Raw genomic sequence first — 14,649 nt, 5'->3', positions numbered from 1 at the left:
TTCCACTGTAACACAAGGCCACGTACAGAAGTCATATAACCCAGTATATTGTGTATTTGGAGTATATGAAGCCAAACACGCGTTAGAACATTGGACCAAAATGAATGCAGGCTTTGACATCTGCTGCTGTTTGATGCTGACCTCTCTGACATTTTGAATGCTCTCCCTGTCCTTCCACCAGCTTGGAAAACATCTGATGATGGAGAGGAGCAAAGCTGAAGCCAACCAGCACCTGTGAGAGCACAGCCTTAGGAAGAGCAATTAAAAATACATTACGCACACTTCTTTCTTTCTTTCAAGATGATTTGTTGGATGCACTGATGACAGGAAGCCATCCTGTGGCCTGAAGTATTTAACTAGAGAGAACACTGAAAAATGAGGGATGTCCTCAATGAGTGCAAAGCTTCAGCTTCTATATTAATCATCAATTGATTTAGCTAATAAAGTGGCTGCTATGTACAGGTTGGCATTCACACCTACTGAACAGTGACAAGGATTGAATATACACATTTAGATGGCTGTTTTGTAGCTTAATACAGCTGAACTATAAGGAAAACATATAAAAATGAAATCTAATGCATTTTAAAAATACAACTTGTGAAGTACAATTACCCAAATCTATCTTTATATTAGCTTCTTTACACTGCTGTCAATCCAACACTGGAAGGTTGCTAACAGGAGGAGAGCATAGATTGATTTCCTCCATACAGCAGATCTGGAGGCAGAATGATGACCAAGCTGTGTTGCTTAGCTATATTTAGAAAGTAAAGACGCTGTTCTGCCTTCCTAGAGTGCTTTGGCCTGGAAAACTGTCTGAACACAATTTTTTGGCAGTTAAAACAAATCTCATGAATGCATTTCACCTGGAAATTCCCCAGACTTTAGCTTTAAAACTGAATGCGATTTAAGCACATTCTAAAAAAGGTATCAAATGGGTTATACAATCCCGCTGATTACGGTTATTCTCTAATAGGACTTATAAGGGTGCAAAAATGTGTAATGAAGGGAAACGTCATCACCCTTATCAATAACAAATCACTTTCACTGATTTCTAACTGGTTGTGGATTACTGCCCTTTTACCTGCCCTACCGCATAAACCTGTCATTACATGTGGAAGCTCTGGTTGCAATACCACACTGCACTGCAGGTGGCACTACAGAGCTGTAAAATATCTGCCCCCTGTCCTGTCAAAATTGGGTGAGTTATATATAGCCTGGTAGAGTTCAATATTTTCTATAGATTCAGTGACATAATAACTTGACTCCATAAAAACATCTTTACCTCCAGCTACTCTATGGTATAGTAGTATATTATGGTCAATATCGATGTATAGCCCTTATATATACTCACCAGGAATCTCTCCAAAATTTATATACGGCTCTTGGAAAGAACGTTTCTCTTGATTTCTAGCTATTAAGAAAACTCCAAGGAACGACAAAAAACACCTGCAGAAATAAACATGAATTATAGATACAGCTAGAACCGTGTTACAGGCGTCTCATAAAACAAATATAAATCCTAAAATGCTTGATACAATTAATAATTTCCACAGAGCTGAATCATCCCGAGACCACAAAGCTGGAAGAGAAGCCTATGAGAAAGAATTAATGTGGCACCAGGTGGTGTAAACCAACCAAGACAATTGATTTAACAAATTATGACAACTTTAACCCTTTCATAGCCAGAGTTCTTTGAAACCTAGATGCCCAGACCAAATTTAGCAAGTCAGTATGTATCAGTTACCTTGATAGTAATTCTAATTTGCCTGCTTAAACTAGTCTTACATTTGTTTTATAGCAGAACTCTGGGCAAAAGTGTTCAAAGGTGAAAGGTAGCCCCACTGCAAGTGCTTGTTTTTGTCCAGGTGCTAAAAAAGTTATACTTACCTGAACTGCAGAGCTGGCTTGCTGCTATTCCGGACCCTGAAGTGATGATATGTCCCTCAGCGTCCTCATGTCCTATACACTTAGACCGCTGCAGCAGAGGGGAAGAGAGACTCCAGGGACTGGTCTAAGAGCAAGCTGTCTCAGAGAATCGGGTGAGTATAACTTTATTTTTTAGCTCCTTGACAAAAAGAGCGCTTAACCCTTGCAGTGTGGGGGTAGACCCATTGCAAGGGTTAAGAACACTTTTCCCCAGAGTTCTGTTTCAAGGTCTTTTATTTGATCCACTGTTTTAAGAAATATGACACAAACTTTTTATTATGAGCTAACAAATTCAAAATGTATTAAAAACGCATTTTTTTGTTAATTTACATACGGTAATAGCATTCCATCATTTTTACACAGTGTAAGCCCATATTCACACTTCAGCATTTCCAGGCATGTTTTGCCGCCTTTTTTTTTTGCGGCTTGGGTGTTTTTGTTTTAGCCAATGGAAAATCTAGATACCAGGAGGAGAAAATGGTTGTTTGGTGCAGAATTGCACAAAAAAAGCACAATATACGTGTTTTTCAAGCCCTCCCATTGAAGACTATGGGGCCTAAATGTGCAATTCTTCCCCAAAAAAGTGACAAGTAACACAACGCTCAGATGTGAATGGGCACCATTGAAAATAATGGGATTATTCAAGTTGATCGCTGTCACACTTTGGGAAACGTGCAACAAAATGTCCAGGTGTGAATGGGGGACAGTTATCACAACATAAGAAGCAAATCAGGCTGCTTCATAGCTGTCAGTAGAGCTAAATAAAGCATTAAAATATTTGACTAGAGTTATAAATAAAATAATTCTCCCTATTGACAGGATACATATATCTTATGCATAACGCAGAGGAAGATCCTGCATCTTCAGCGGAGCAGCCTGGGAGAGGTTTATCATTATTGCTGTACAGTGAGGCAGTTCAAGACCAGCAGAAATGCATTCTATATGGGATTGTATTTTTATCCAGTCATTTCCCTTCTCTTCTGCTCAGAAGTAGCACTGCGTGGATAAACAAACATTCCTCTGGACAAAAGTACGATGACAGTTATTTGTGAATTCGTCAGCCCTGTGCAACAGTCACAAACAAGGGTCCAAAATAAGCATTGGTGACCCCCCATATTAAAAGGGCCCTCAGTGGGCCCACCAATCTAAACAATTTGAGACCCATCTCCTTGATCCCATTTACCTCCAAACTTCCTGAACGCCTGGTCTACAACCGCCTGAGCCGCAACCTTAATGTTAACAACCTCCTTGATCCCTTTTAATCTGGCTTTCATCCGCAACACTCCACAGAAACTGCCCTTCTAAAACCTACTAACTGCTAAAACGAATGGCCATTACTCTATACTTCTACTTTTGGACCTTTCTGCTACCTTTGACACAGTTGACCACCTGCTCCTCCTCAATAAACTCCAATCATTTGGCTTCCAAGACTCTGCTCTCTCATGGTTCACCTCCTACCTATCTCAGCATACCTTTAATGTCACCTACAACTCTACCTCCTATCCTATACGTCTATCCATTGGGGTTCCCCAAGGTTCTGTCCTTGGATCCCTTCTATTCTCTATCTACACCTCCTCCCTGGGTCAGTTGATAACCTTCCATGGCTTCCAATACTATCTCTATGCTGACGACGCCCAAATCTATCTCTCCACTCCTCAGCTCACCCCCTCTGTCTCCTCACACATCACTAATCTACTCACTTACATATCAACATGGATGTTACACCACTACCTCCAACTCAATCTGTCCAATACTGAGCTTATACTATTTCCTCCTTTCTGTGTCCCATCCCCCAACTTCTCCACCACAATCAACAGCATTATGATTAACCCCTCCCCTCAAGCCGGTGTGCTCAGAGTAATCCTTGATTCTGAGCTCCCATTTCAGGCCCACATCCAATCACTATCCAAATCTTGCCAACTCAACCTCCAGAACATTTCCAAAATGTCCCCCTTTTTAACAAACAACACTGCAAAGCTTCCAATTCACTCCCTTTTTATCTCTAGCCTTGACTACTGTAACTCCCTCCTTGTTGACCTACCACTAAACAGACTATCCCCCTTCAGTCTATCATGAATACTGCTGCCAGACTCATCCACCTAACCAACCGTTCAGTGTCTGCAACCCCTCTCTGCCTAGCTCTCCATTGGCTCCCACTTGCCCCGTGAATACAATTCAAAATATTAACAACAACAAAGCCATTTACAACTCTGCCCCCAACTACATCACCAACCTCATCTCAAAATATCACCCAAACCGTCCTCTTGTGCTCCTTCAAGACCTCCTGCTCTCCAGCTCTCTCTTCACCTCCACGGATTCTCCAAAGTGTTTCCCACCCTCTGGGATGCCCTACCCCACCCCAATCTGTCTGCTTATCTCCTACTCTGTCAACATTTAGGCAATCCCTTAAAACTCATGTCTTCAGGGAAGCCTATCCCACCTGCACATAATAACTGTTCTTTTACGTCTTCCATTAACTCATCCCACACCTATTAACTTTTATATCATGTGCCCTTCCTACGTGATTGTAAGCTTTTAAGAGCAGGGCCCTCCTAACCCTCCTGTATTGAAATTGTATTTGAACTGTATTATCTCCCTCAGTTTTGTAAAGTGCTTTGCAAACGGTTGGCGCTATATAAATCCTGAATATTAATAATAATAAGTACACACATAATCACTGCAAATGACAAATGGTTGGGCAGGTGGACATTCCTGATCAATCTCTGTTCACTATTACATAAGAAAGCTATTTCTATTTAAGTAAAAAAAAAAACAGATACAAAAGTGGTGGAAAACATTCTTAGGGATTTTTTCAAATGCAATATTTTTGAAGGGCAACTGTCCTCATAATGCACCTGCCTTCCCTGCCCCATCCCCCTCATTACATAAGTATATATACCTTAGATACATCGCTGCTGTGACTTGCATGAAGCCAGGCAATATTTACAATCCAATAGGAGAGGGAAGTCTCTGCTGTAGCGGCACCCAGCTACAGAGAGATAGATCATTTCTCTGTGATCATAACTCCATTGTGCCCAGCAGGCATGTTTAGATCGTAGATAAGTAAATAACACACCATACTGGATTATAGCCTAAAGAGGATAACAGTGAAAAATAAAGAGAAGACCTTTTTTCTTGTGAAAGTGTGAGATCAGTTTTGGCATTGCTGTTTATTATGTATTTCCTTGTAACTACTCCAAAGGGGAATGCAAAACTGTAGACAATACGGCCATTTCAATCATTTATACTTAAGCTTACCAGCTTCCTGGAAGGGTGAAAACACTTAAAATCAGCAAACCGACAACACAGACACCATGGTTATTGTTTATACGTATAAATAATGGTGCTGTCCCTAGCATCTCTATACCATGTCTCTGTTGTTAGAGAATAAATGATTGATTTGGTTGCCAGGGAAAACAACATAGCTTTACTTTTATTCCAGAGTCTAAAATATGCCATGCCATAATTTATAGAGTGAACGCTATCAAAGTTAAAGTAGATCTACTGCCAAAACATTTTTTTTTTTTTTAACGGAGCAGGGAACTATAGTATAGAGACAAAAGACGAGGCTTAATGTGGCAGTTAGGAATGTCTAATGTTTGTAAGCATTCATTAGCCAGGACCAGAGCATCGAGGAAGTGCAGAAATAGAACACCAGATACTCCAACCTGCATGCAAACAATGTTTAGGACAACTGCATGTTTATGGTCTCCACAATACAATAGGCATTTGTATAAACATCCGAAAACACTTTGGATATTTTTTTTTACAGTATTTCTAATAACTGCAGTAAAAATTTGGTTTGGCTTCAGCTACATTTTAGCAGTACATAAACCCCTTCTAGCATTCATACAGCGCTATACAGTGGAAGGGAAAAAGACATTTAGGGTCAATAAAAATGCCATGTTGACTTTCTCCAGTTGCCACATCCATAAAATAAATCAGGACACTCAGCAGCCATATCATTTAAATTGATACGCTTGGTCAAGGCTAGTTTGGGCCCACTATGGATTGGTTTCTATATGGCTGGTTGCAATGCAAGCCAATAAGAATTAGGTGGGGAGGTCCTTATTAGCTGGAGATGTGAGCTTCCAGTTGTGAATTTATCCAAGTGCTGCTGTTCAGAGGTAGAAAGGCATGGATTCAGGTTTGCTGTAAAGTCCTAGTTACTTTAAATGTGGCTTTTAAAGAATCTACTTGCGGTCCCATTTCTCTGATGGTCCCCTGGTTTCATTTTCCCCCCCACCAGGTAAAGCAGTTTTCTGTTTAATTTCCTCAAAAAGTAAATCTGCAGAGAATGCAGTAAAAGGGCCTCAATAAGAAGTGGGCTCACCATGGGCACTTATAACAGCCCAGAAAACACTGCCACATACATTGCAGCTCTTGTGGCAAACATCCGTTACCAGGATCTCAGTCACGTCAGTAAGACGTTTAGAGAGAACATGTGTGCCTACAATTCAACATCCTTTTACTAGGGCAGGTGAAAATAAAGATAGCAGATTCACCTAGTAGAATGTAACCATTTCAGGCCCGGTATAGAGCAAAGGAAGCAATCAAAAAGTGGACCCTTCAGCAATCCTCAGCCTATTTTATTGATTGTTCACCTCTGCATGTTCATCCGAGCTTTCAAATGGGAGTACAAGAATGACAGGCGTCCCTTTAGCCAGCACTGTCTGTTCCCAGAATAAATGGTTGTCAAGCACATTTGTTCTCCTTTAGTATGTCACAATGAATTTAGGAGAATCTGGCAGAAAAGCTCAGGACACATCTCATGGAACAAACTTTAGAAGGAACGGCTTCAAACGTGACAGTAAAGTCCAAAAGCTTTCACGAGCGAGGCAAAATAACTTTACTAGTTTAAAAAAATCCACTGAAATAAAGAAAAACTTGCACACTATATAATACACACAGAGTTATATATATGGACATTGACCATATTTGACAACAGATTTGCAGCTAAATCTGGCATGTGCTACTTAAACAAACCACCAGAATGTAAGCAGAAAGACTTTCATCTACCTGGGTTCAAAATACAAACAGATCAGGTGAGGAGGGTTTTATTTCATTAAAGAAATGTGGAAATTGTTAAGAAAATTGGTCATTTTAAGTCTACTTGCTTATGCAATTATGTATGGGAGCACAGGGGCACAGTTGCATGCCAACATTTCCATGGGGCACTTAGAAACTCAGCGACAGAACTTGTGAACAGTTGCAGATATGTCTTTTTTTTGTGACCTTGTAGCAGCTCAGACAAAGAATGCACTTTTGGCTGTGCCCTGCAATGTCAGACTAGCAACCCTAGCCAGCGTGCTAAGAAAGCACTTCCCTTCTACTGAGTCACTTCCTTGCCATGCCAGAACAATGTAGCTCTGTCACTGCACCATCACTAGCAAGTGTGATTCTGCAGTGTTCCGAGTGAGGCAGTGACACCCATTAGAAGTGTTTGCTTTACCTTGCTGGCGATGTGTTTCCAGTGAAGAAATCGCACGTTTGGTACCAGATTAATGGTTCATCAGCAAGAGCATGAAATATACAGCTGTTGAACAATTTATAAGGTGAATACGGTAATGCAAATATGCACTTTCTGTGCTGCCAAAGCCAGTATTGTATTATTGCACTACTATATATTCATTACTTATCATCGACTTACGACAACCAGTGGTAGATTGGTGCTACTAAAGCTTAATTTCTGCATACACTTATATTCTATTGGACCTCACTTACTTATGTTTAGTGTAAATGGTACATTCTTCTAGTTAGACACTCCTAGCCTCTCCTTCCCTGTTTCTTATCACTTCACCCTCACTGTGTTAAGAGGGATCTGTTCATGCTGTACAAGGCTTCAGATATAAATGTCTTTCCACCTCTAAGAATGACAAGGAATGGCATCCCCTGTATTGTCTAGCCTGAATAAACTGCATTGGATTTTACTCTGAGTCTTCTTGGTGAGTTGGACCCTGCCTGTGGATACCATCAGCTCAGTAGGTTGTCATACTATCTGTACAGACTAGTCTCAGGAAGGTATGTGCAAATACATACAATTGGTGGTTGAGACAGAACAATTCCATCAGACCAATATGCATGCTTGTGCCTCTGGAAAGGGGAGGAGGGGGATATATAATTAGCTGCTTAGGAAAAAAGATAGCCATTGACTGAGTTTGGATAGGGGGTGTCTGCAATGGTCAAGTGCTGGCTACAGCGCTCATGACTATGGATGGGCCATGGCAGCAGCACCATCACCCAGAAGCCACACTACAGTAATTTATGAGCTGGTCATTATTTTATATTAGAATGGTAAAATATAAAAAAGGAGTGGTAATAGACAAGAGAGATGAATAGGGAGCTCCTTTGCAGTGTACTCTGCCGAGGCCACTGATACCCATTATTTTCTACTCTTTGGCAACTTCTGTGCAGACCACGCTATATTAATTTGCCCCATCACCTTCAGGGAATAAGCCTTTTAGTCTGCCTGTAAGCATCTTGGTGTCCGACCACCTCCTTCAGGGGTGACTCCCCTTAACCTTAGACTCTAACCCTAAGAGACGTCTCCCTTAGAAATAGCAGGTGGGTAAAATACTATGGTGCAGGACACACAAATTCTTTCTGCAGGTCCCACGTTTCATATGCCTGTCCTAAAGCCATTCAAACACTTTTTCCAGCTGTAAACAGCTACATCAGGCAAACATTCTCTGATGTCTTAGATCACCCTTTGCCTCTATTGCTTTTAGACAGAGACCTTTTTTGGCCTACTGGCAAATCTCTAAACTGTCCTAATCTTCAAAAGGGTTGGAGATACTGAAAATATGCATAGCTTGGTTTAAAGTCAGGGTTGATTGTAAGCTTTTGGGTATGTCTTAGTAAAGCCCCTATATGTGTGAAAACTGAAAGACAAGCTATAAAGAAACTCAGATTTTGGTGACATATTTACAAATGATACAGCCGTCACACAGATTCCCGGTTGTGAAAAAACACCTTCCAAATGATGCTACTAAAACAAGGAAAAGTATAATTAAATTTGAAAAACCACTTCCCATAAAGTGCAAAGATTAGCAGATTACTAGCTTGTTTTATGTCTCTCCACTTTTTATGTCGCCTATAATTCCAGCCATTAATATGCAGGAGACTCTTCTTCCTACACACCAGGCTGCTTTCTGCAGCAATTATCCCCGTTAATTACTAGATTCATTGTCTTGTGCAGCACTTCACTCTCTAAGAGACATAAATGGACCGAAATGCAATCTGACTTTCTGTGTAAGTGACTCTGAAATAACGCAGACATCATTACTACAAAACATTAGACTAATTAATGGATCCCCCCTTTTTATAAAGTGCTTTTTTATAGCCTGGAATTAGATAGACTTGTAAAGAATAATAAAATTGTTTTTACTGCCGACTTAACTAGACCAAGATGGGAGCTGCATGTTTATCACATAATGGTGATGTTAACAGATCGTAGATTTTCCATGTACAAAACACAGTGTGAAAAAATATCCAGAAAAAAAAAGTACTTGAAACCTCAGAATTATTACATTCATTTATTCTGACAGTCACAATTAAATGACTTGTAGAAATATTTATCAATGCTTAAGAGCCATGTTCCCAATCATGTTATTACTATGACATATAGGTTAGATGATTGATATATATCTATAGAGATTATCTCTCTCTCTCTCCCCCTCTCTCGATATCTATCTATCTATCTATCTATCTATATATAATAATTTTATAGTCAATTATAAAAAGAGAGCAAGTTTTTTTAAACAGTGTACCAAATAAAAGCATTCTATTTCCTTCAGAAAAACTTTTAGGTTTGTCACATTTCTGGAAATAAATGTAAAACCATTTACCTACCCAAATATAAACATAAATACATTCAATAATGCTGCATCTCGGAATTCCTGATAAAATATTACACCTGAAATAACAAAAATAAATGCATTCATTAAAAATAATAGATAAGATGAGTCTATTTTATTATTTTAATGATTTGTATTGCTTCTGTATCGCCAGACCTAGGCAGGTACAGTATGTTTTGTTTAATTAAGTAACAACATTTAGTGAGTCGAGGCTTTAGAGTATGTCTGGGCAAATAAAAGCATTTCCCCATGTTGTATCCCTTTAAAAACACTGCAAGTACAGAAAAATATCTGTTGATCTTGTTGAAATTCAATGTGCATCCAACAACCTGTTTAAGCTGACAACGCAGTTACTGTGATGCACTGAAACCACAAGCACTTTCAGCCCTGCCCAGTTCTCTTAAGCTGCCCATACACCTTACAATTATCTGCAGATTTTCTATGGTCAGATGGAAAAGGTGCAACAGATTCCTCCATCTACACCTAACTGTGTGGATGGAGTAATCTCCACCAGGGCCAATCTGTTGCACTTTTTCTATCTGACCACAGAAAATCTGCAGATAATTGTAAGGTGTATGGGCACCTTTATGCTGGACTACAGGACACCTCCCTCTTTCCTCATTTTCATAACATATTGGAGACATGCTGATACCTCTGCTTGGGATTTTACTGCAGCAGAGTTGTCAGAGCAAACAGGAAATTTGCAGCTTTTTCTGGATTTCTGTCAGGATCAACATGTATTTTGTTTTCTACTTACAACATATTTAAAGTAATGAAACATGGTACATGTGCATATATTGCAGAGATGTACTTAATATGTTTTTGCCCCGACAAACACCTTAAGTCCCCTTCTAGTGTATGAATAAATAGAAATAAAATGGTATTAAAAAGGACACAAATAATAAACATAAACAAGAATCCTTTAAAGGATACCCACCTAAGTGTCACCTGAGCAAAGGAGACTGAAGTCTAACCCTAAAACCATCACATTTCAGAAAATTGCGGCAAACGCACACAAAAAAGTGCTTGCTCCGCTATTACTTGTTAATGGCACCCCAAACATGGCCAGGCAAATACCCGTATTTCCCATGCAAGGACACATGCTAAAACACGCACAATTCACAGGAAACACATGGAACTTAGATGATTTTGCTACATGAACTACTTTCTTGGGTTTGTCGCATATGCCGCACCCATTAAAATTAAACGGAACACCCGGCAAATACAGGGAAAAAAGCCGAACACGCATCACCGCGACACACATTCACGGAACACGATGGTGTGAACCAGGGCGGACTGGGCCGGGGGGCAGGGTGGCAATTGCCCCCCGGGCCTCTCCGAAGCCTTGATGAATGGCCCCTTGACCCCTGCTGCCACCTGCACCCGACCGCTGCGGCTCTGTGATCGGCGCGGCTGCTGCTCCTCAAGTGGGTGCTCGGGAGGTCCCAGCCAGCGGTCCTCTAACATGCCCAATACAAAACACAAAAATTCCCCAGCCTCAACCTGCAACCAAACAAGTAGCCCTGTCAACAGTATGCATTAATGTAGTCAAACTAGAAAAAATGGTACATGCATGAATCTATAACTTTATAGCAGGGCGCACATGGGGAAGGCTTACAACAAAAAAAAACACAAAAATTCCCCAGCCTCAACCTGCCAGCCAGCCTGCAACCAAACAAGTAGCCCTGTCAACAGTATGCGTTAAAATCAGTGGATTAGTTGCACAAACTTTTGGCCAAACTCTATGTATCCGAGTCTCCTGCACCTTATTAGGAAGAGTTGGCTACCTCCAGGTACACCTGCATGTAATTTATCAACTTCATTAATATGCTCACACTTGGAGACTCGGATACATAGAGTTTGGCCAAAAGTTTGTGCAACTAAACCTCTGTTTGGTTGCAGGCTGGCTGGCAGGTTGAGGCTGGGGAATTTTTGTGTTTTGTATTGTTGTAAGCCTTCCCAATGTGCGCCCTGCTATAAAGTTATAGATTCATGCATGTACCATTTTTTCTACTCTAACATGCCCAGGCCGCGTCTACGTGGTCCAGCCAGCCCGGATCGCCTCGCACCCGTGAAACTCTCTGGATCCCTGGTGAGAGCCTGCGCAACCCTCCAAAGACCCTGGAGACATCAGTCGGAGAACCCAGAGCAACAGAGTATGTCGCTTCATATTATTCTGCATTGCTGTAATATGTATTGCTGGGATTTGTAGTTCTCTATAGCTGATGCTGTTCTGCATTGCTGTATAATGGTATTGCTGGGAATTGTAGTTCTCTATAGCTGTTGGTAGTCATTATTGCCGGAATTTATAGTCCTCTATAGATGATGGTATTCTACGTTGCTGCATAATGTATTGCCTGGAATTGTAGTTCTCTATAGCCAAAAGTGGCAGACAGGGGCCGGGAGAAGGCAGGGGAAGAGGCAGAGGGGGCCAAGTTGCTGCACCATTGGCCTCTGGGTTGTACTTGCCCCCTGGGCTAAAAGTTGCCAGTCAGCCCCTGGTGTGAACGGGGACTTGGTGAATGACTGCAGGATGCTTCCAGTGATGTGCAGGGGCGTCCAAGGCTAGGTGTCACCCGGAGCAAAGACCAGGTGACACCCCACCGTGACATCATCGCGCATGTGCGATCATTTAATTGACAATCAGTGAAAACAAGTCCAAAGCGCTAAATTTGACCCACAGATGAATAGTACAAAACAAGGTTGACTAGGAGTGCTGCCCCACTTCAGCTTGGGAAGCTGCAACACTGAGAAAAAAAGAGAAAAGAGAAGGGCGCCCACCCTAGTGTAGAGGGTTTTTAATGATTTTAAGAAAAAATATAGAGTAAAAACATACTGAGTAAAAACAGAGTAAAAACATACTCACAAAAGTGGATCAATAAAAGCAATACGATGAGCCTATGCGACTGTAGAATGGCTGCACATATGTCTGTGTGTCAGCACGGGACTCCTGTGATGACGCGTTTCCGGGGCCTGAGGCCATCTTAGTGATGGACATCGGCAGAGAGAGGAGGGGACGTTCACCCGGCAGGATGAGGTATGCCGCCGGGTCCCCTCCTCTCTCCTGACACTGTCAGGCTCTCGGTCCATCACCGAGTGCCTGACTTTTTGGTGTCACCCTCCAATGGTGTCACCCGAGTGCGGGCCGCACCCCCCTTGTGAGGCCACTGGTGATGTGCGCCTCCCTTCTGCTCAATCTGCATTTTTGTCACAAGGCAAGAACTCAAAAGAAAACAGAGCCCTTTTCAATTGTCTTTTATACAAAGCATTTAAAAGAGATCAAGTTCCAAGCTCGCTCCCGTGATGGACTACAATCTCAATACAAATAGGTAAACTAAACATGAGATTGTAGTCCATCATGGGAGCGAGCTTGGAGCGGTTACTATGTTACAACACACACAGGGACCATGGGGAACAAAAGTAGCCACCCTCCAGAAGGAAGGACAGTGTCAGCACCAATTCAGAGATGATTTGAGGATCTACAGACACATAAGATACATTTTTGTTAATAGTTGAGGTACTTGAATGTATTTTTAAGATTTCACTCCTGAGTCACTTTAAGCTTCAAGAAAAGTAAAATATTTCTAACATTGGCTCATTGTTCGGTACCTGCGAGTATAGCACTGGTTGTGAAGAACACATAGTTAATTGGCACCACCTCCGTTGCATTGTAAAGCTGCATTGCCTGATTTAAGAATCTAGCAAAGAAAGAAGTAAGTAAATACATAAACAAATGAGACAAAAATAACGAGTAAAAACAATGCTGAAGACAGTTTAATAGTAAAAGACGCTGTAAGATTTAGCAGCTTCATAAATATTTATAGAGAAGAGTGCTCAGCAGGACTTAGAATAACTCCATAATGTACTGGGGAAGTCTAAATAAATGAGAACAAACACTAGAGGAAAAAAACAAAAGTAAACACGCAGATGCAATTTAAAATTAGTCCATGTAAAATATGCTTGGAGGATTTTGAAAAACGAGCACAATTACATTTTATGTTCTCGGGTTATTGTTAGCTATAAAAACAAGTAGAAGCCGAGTCAGTGTGCCGAGAGAGACCTTATTTACTGTTAGAGTATAGGTTTCCAATGATGTCTTTATTAATCACATTCCATATTTTAGAATGTAAACCAGATTACACTAAAATATACAGCTAGAGCTGAACTCCAGTCAAACAGCTAAGTACACCGATGAAATGCATATAAAAGAGCGGGGTTACCTGTTTTGTAGTCCAATCCACCCAGTCCTGAGATTTACTCAGCTCTGCCACACCACAGAGCCCAGTCTGGCAGGGCAGGAGCTCTTAATTATCTCTGATGCAGTTCAGTAATGCTCACATGTCTCATCTGCACCCCCAGCCTGTGACTAGACAGTGAAAGGAGAAGCAGCACCCTGATCTTATCTCAAGAATGCATTACTGAGAAATATATGCTGCTATTGCTAAACTGCTTCTGAAAATGCTAGTTGCCTGGCCGTATCTGGCTTTAAAACATTCTGGAACAAGCATATAGCACGTAAAGTCAGAACTCCTGATCTGCAATTATTCTGCTCTAGTGCCTGAAAAAGCATTGAAGCCATTGTAACAGCAAAAGAGGCAGGCAGCAATTTTAGAATACGGATATGCCATGTATAAATACATTTCACTGTGAGAGAGAGAGGAGGGGGGGTAGAGAGAAGAGAGAGGAGGGGGGGGAGAGAGAAGAGAGAGGAGGGGGGGGAGAGAGAAGAGAGAGGAGGGGGGGGAGAGATAGAGCCCTCTACTCTTCTGGGAATGTCAATGCTGGTCCAGCTCCTCGGCCCCTCCCTTTTTTCCGCAACATAACTTTTTATGTACCTGCTGGAGGAGGAATGAAGGGGAATATGATT

General features: G+C 41.3%; 1 protein-coding gene across 1 annotated transcript in view; it reads right to left on the bottom strand.

The window, feature by feature from the left end:
• Positions 1-14,649, bottom strand: part of NIPAL2 (NIPA like domain containing 2) — a 68,859-nt gene that overhangs the window by 6,878 nt on the left and 47,332 nt on the right. Inside the window, exons 8-10 of the mRNA XM_018556157.1 lie at positions 13,392-13,480; positions 9,778-9,841; positions 1,352-1,446 (exon numbers count right to left, since the gene is read on the bottom strand). Of these exons, the coding sequence (XP_018411659.1) occupies positions 1,352-1,446; positions 9,778-9,841; positions 13,392-13,480 (248 nt within the window). The remainder of the gene's footprint in view (positions 1-1,351; positions 1,447-9,777; positions 9,842-13,391; positions 13,481-14,649) is intronic.

Source organism: Nanorana parkeri, unplaced genomic scaffold (genome assembly GCF_000935625.1).
Source record: "Nanorana parkeri isolate BGI_ZX_2015 unplaced genomic scaffold, ASM93562v1 scaffold226, whole genome shotgun sequence".
NCBI classification, from domain to species: Eukaryota; Metazoa; Chordata; class Amphibia; order Anura; family Dicroglossidae; genus Nanorana; species Nanorana parkeri.
Note: the sequence above shows the minus strand (reverse complement) of the source record. Positions and strands in the feature narration are given on the sequence as shown.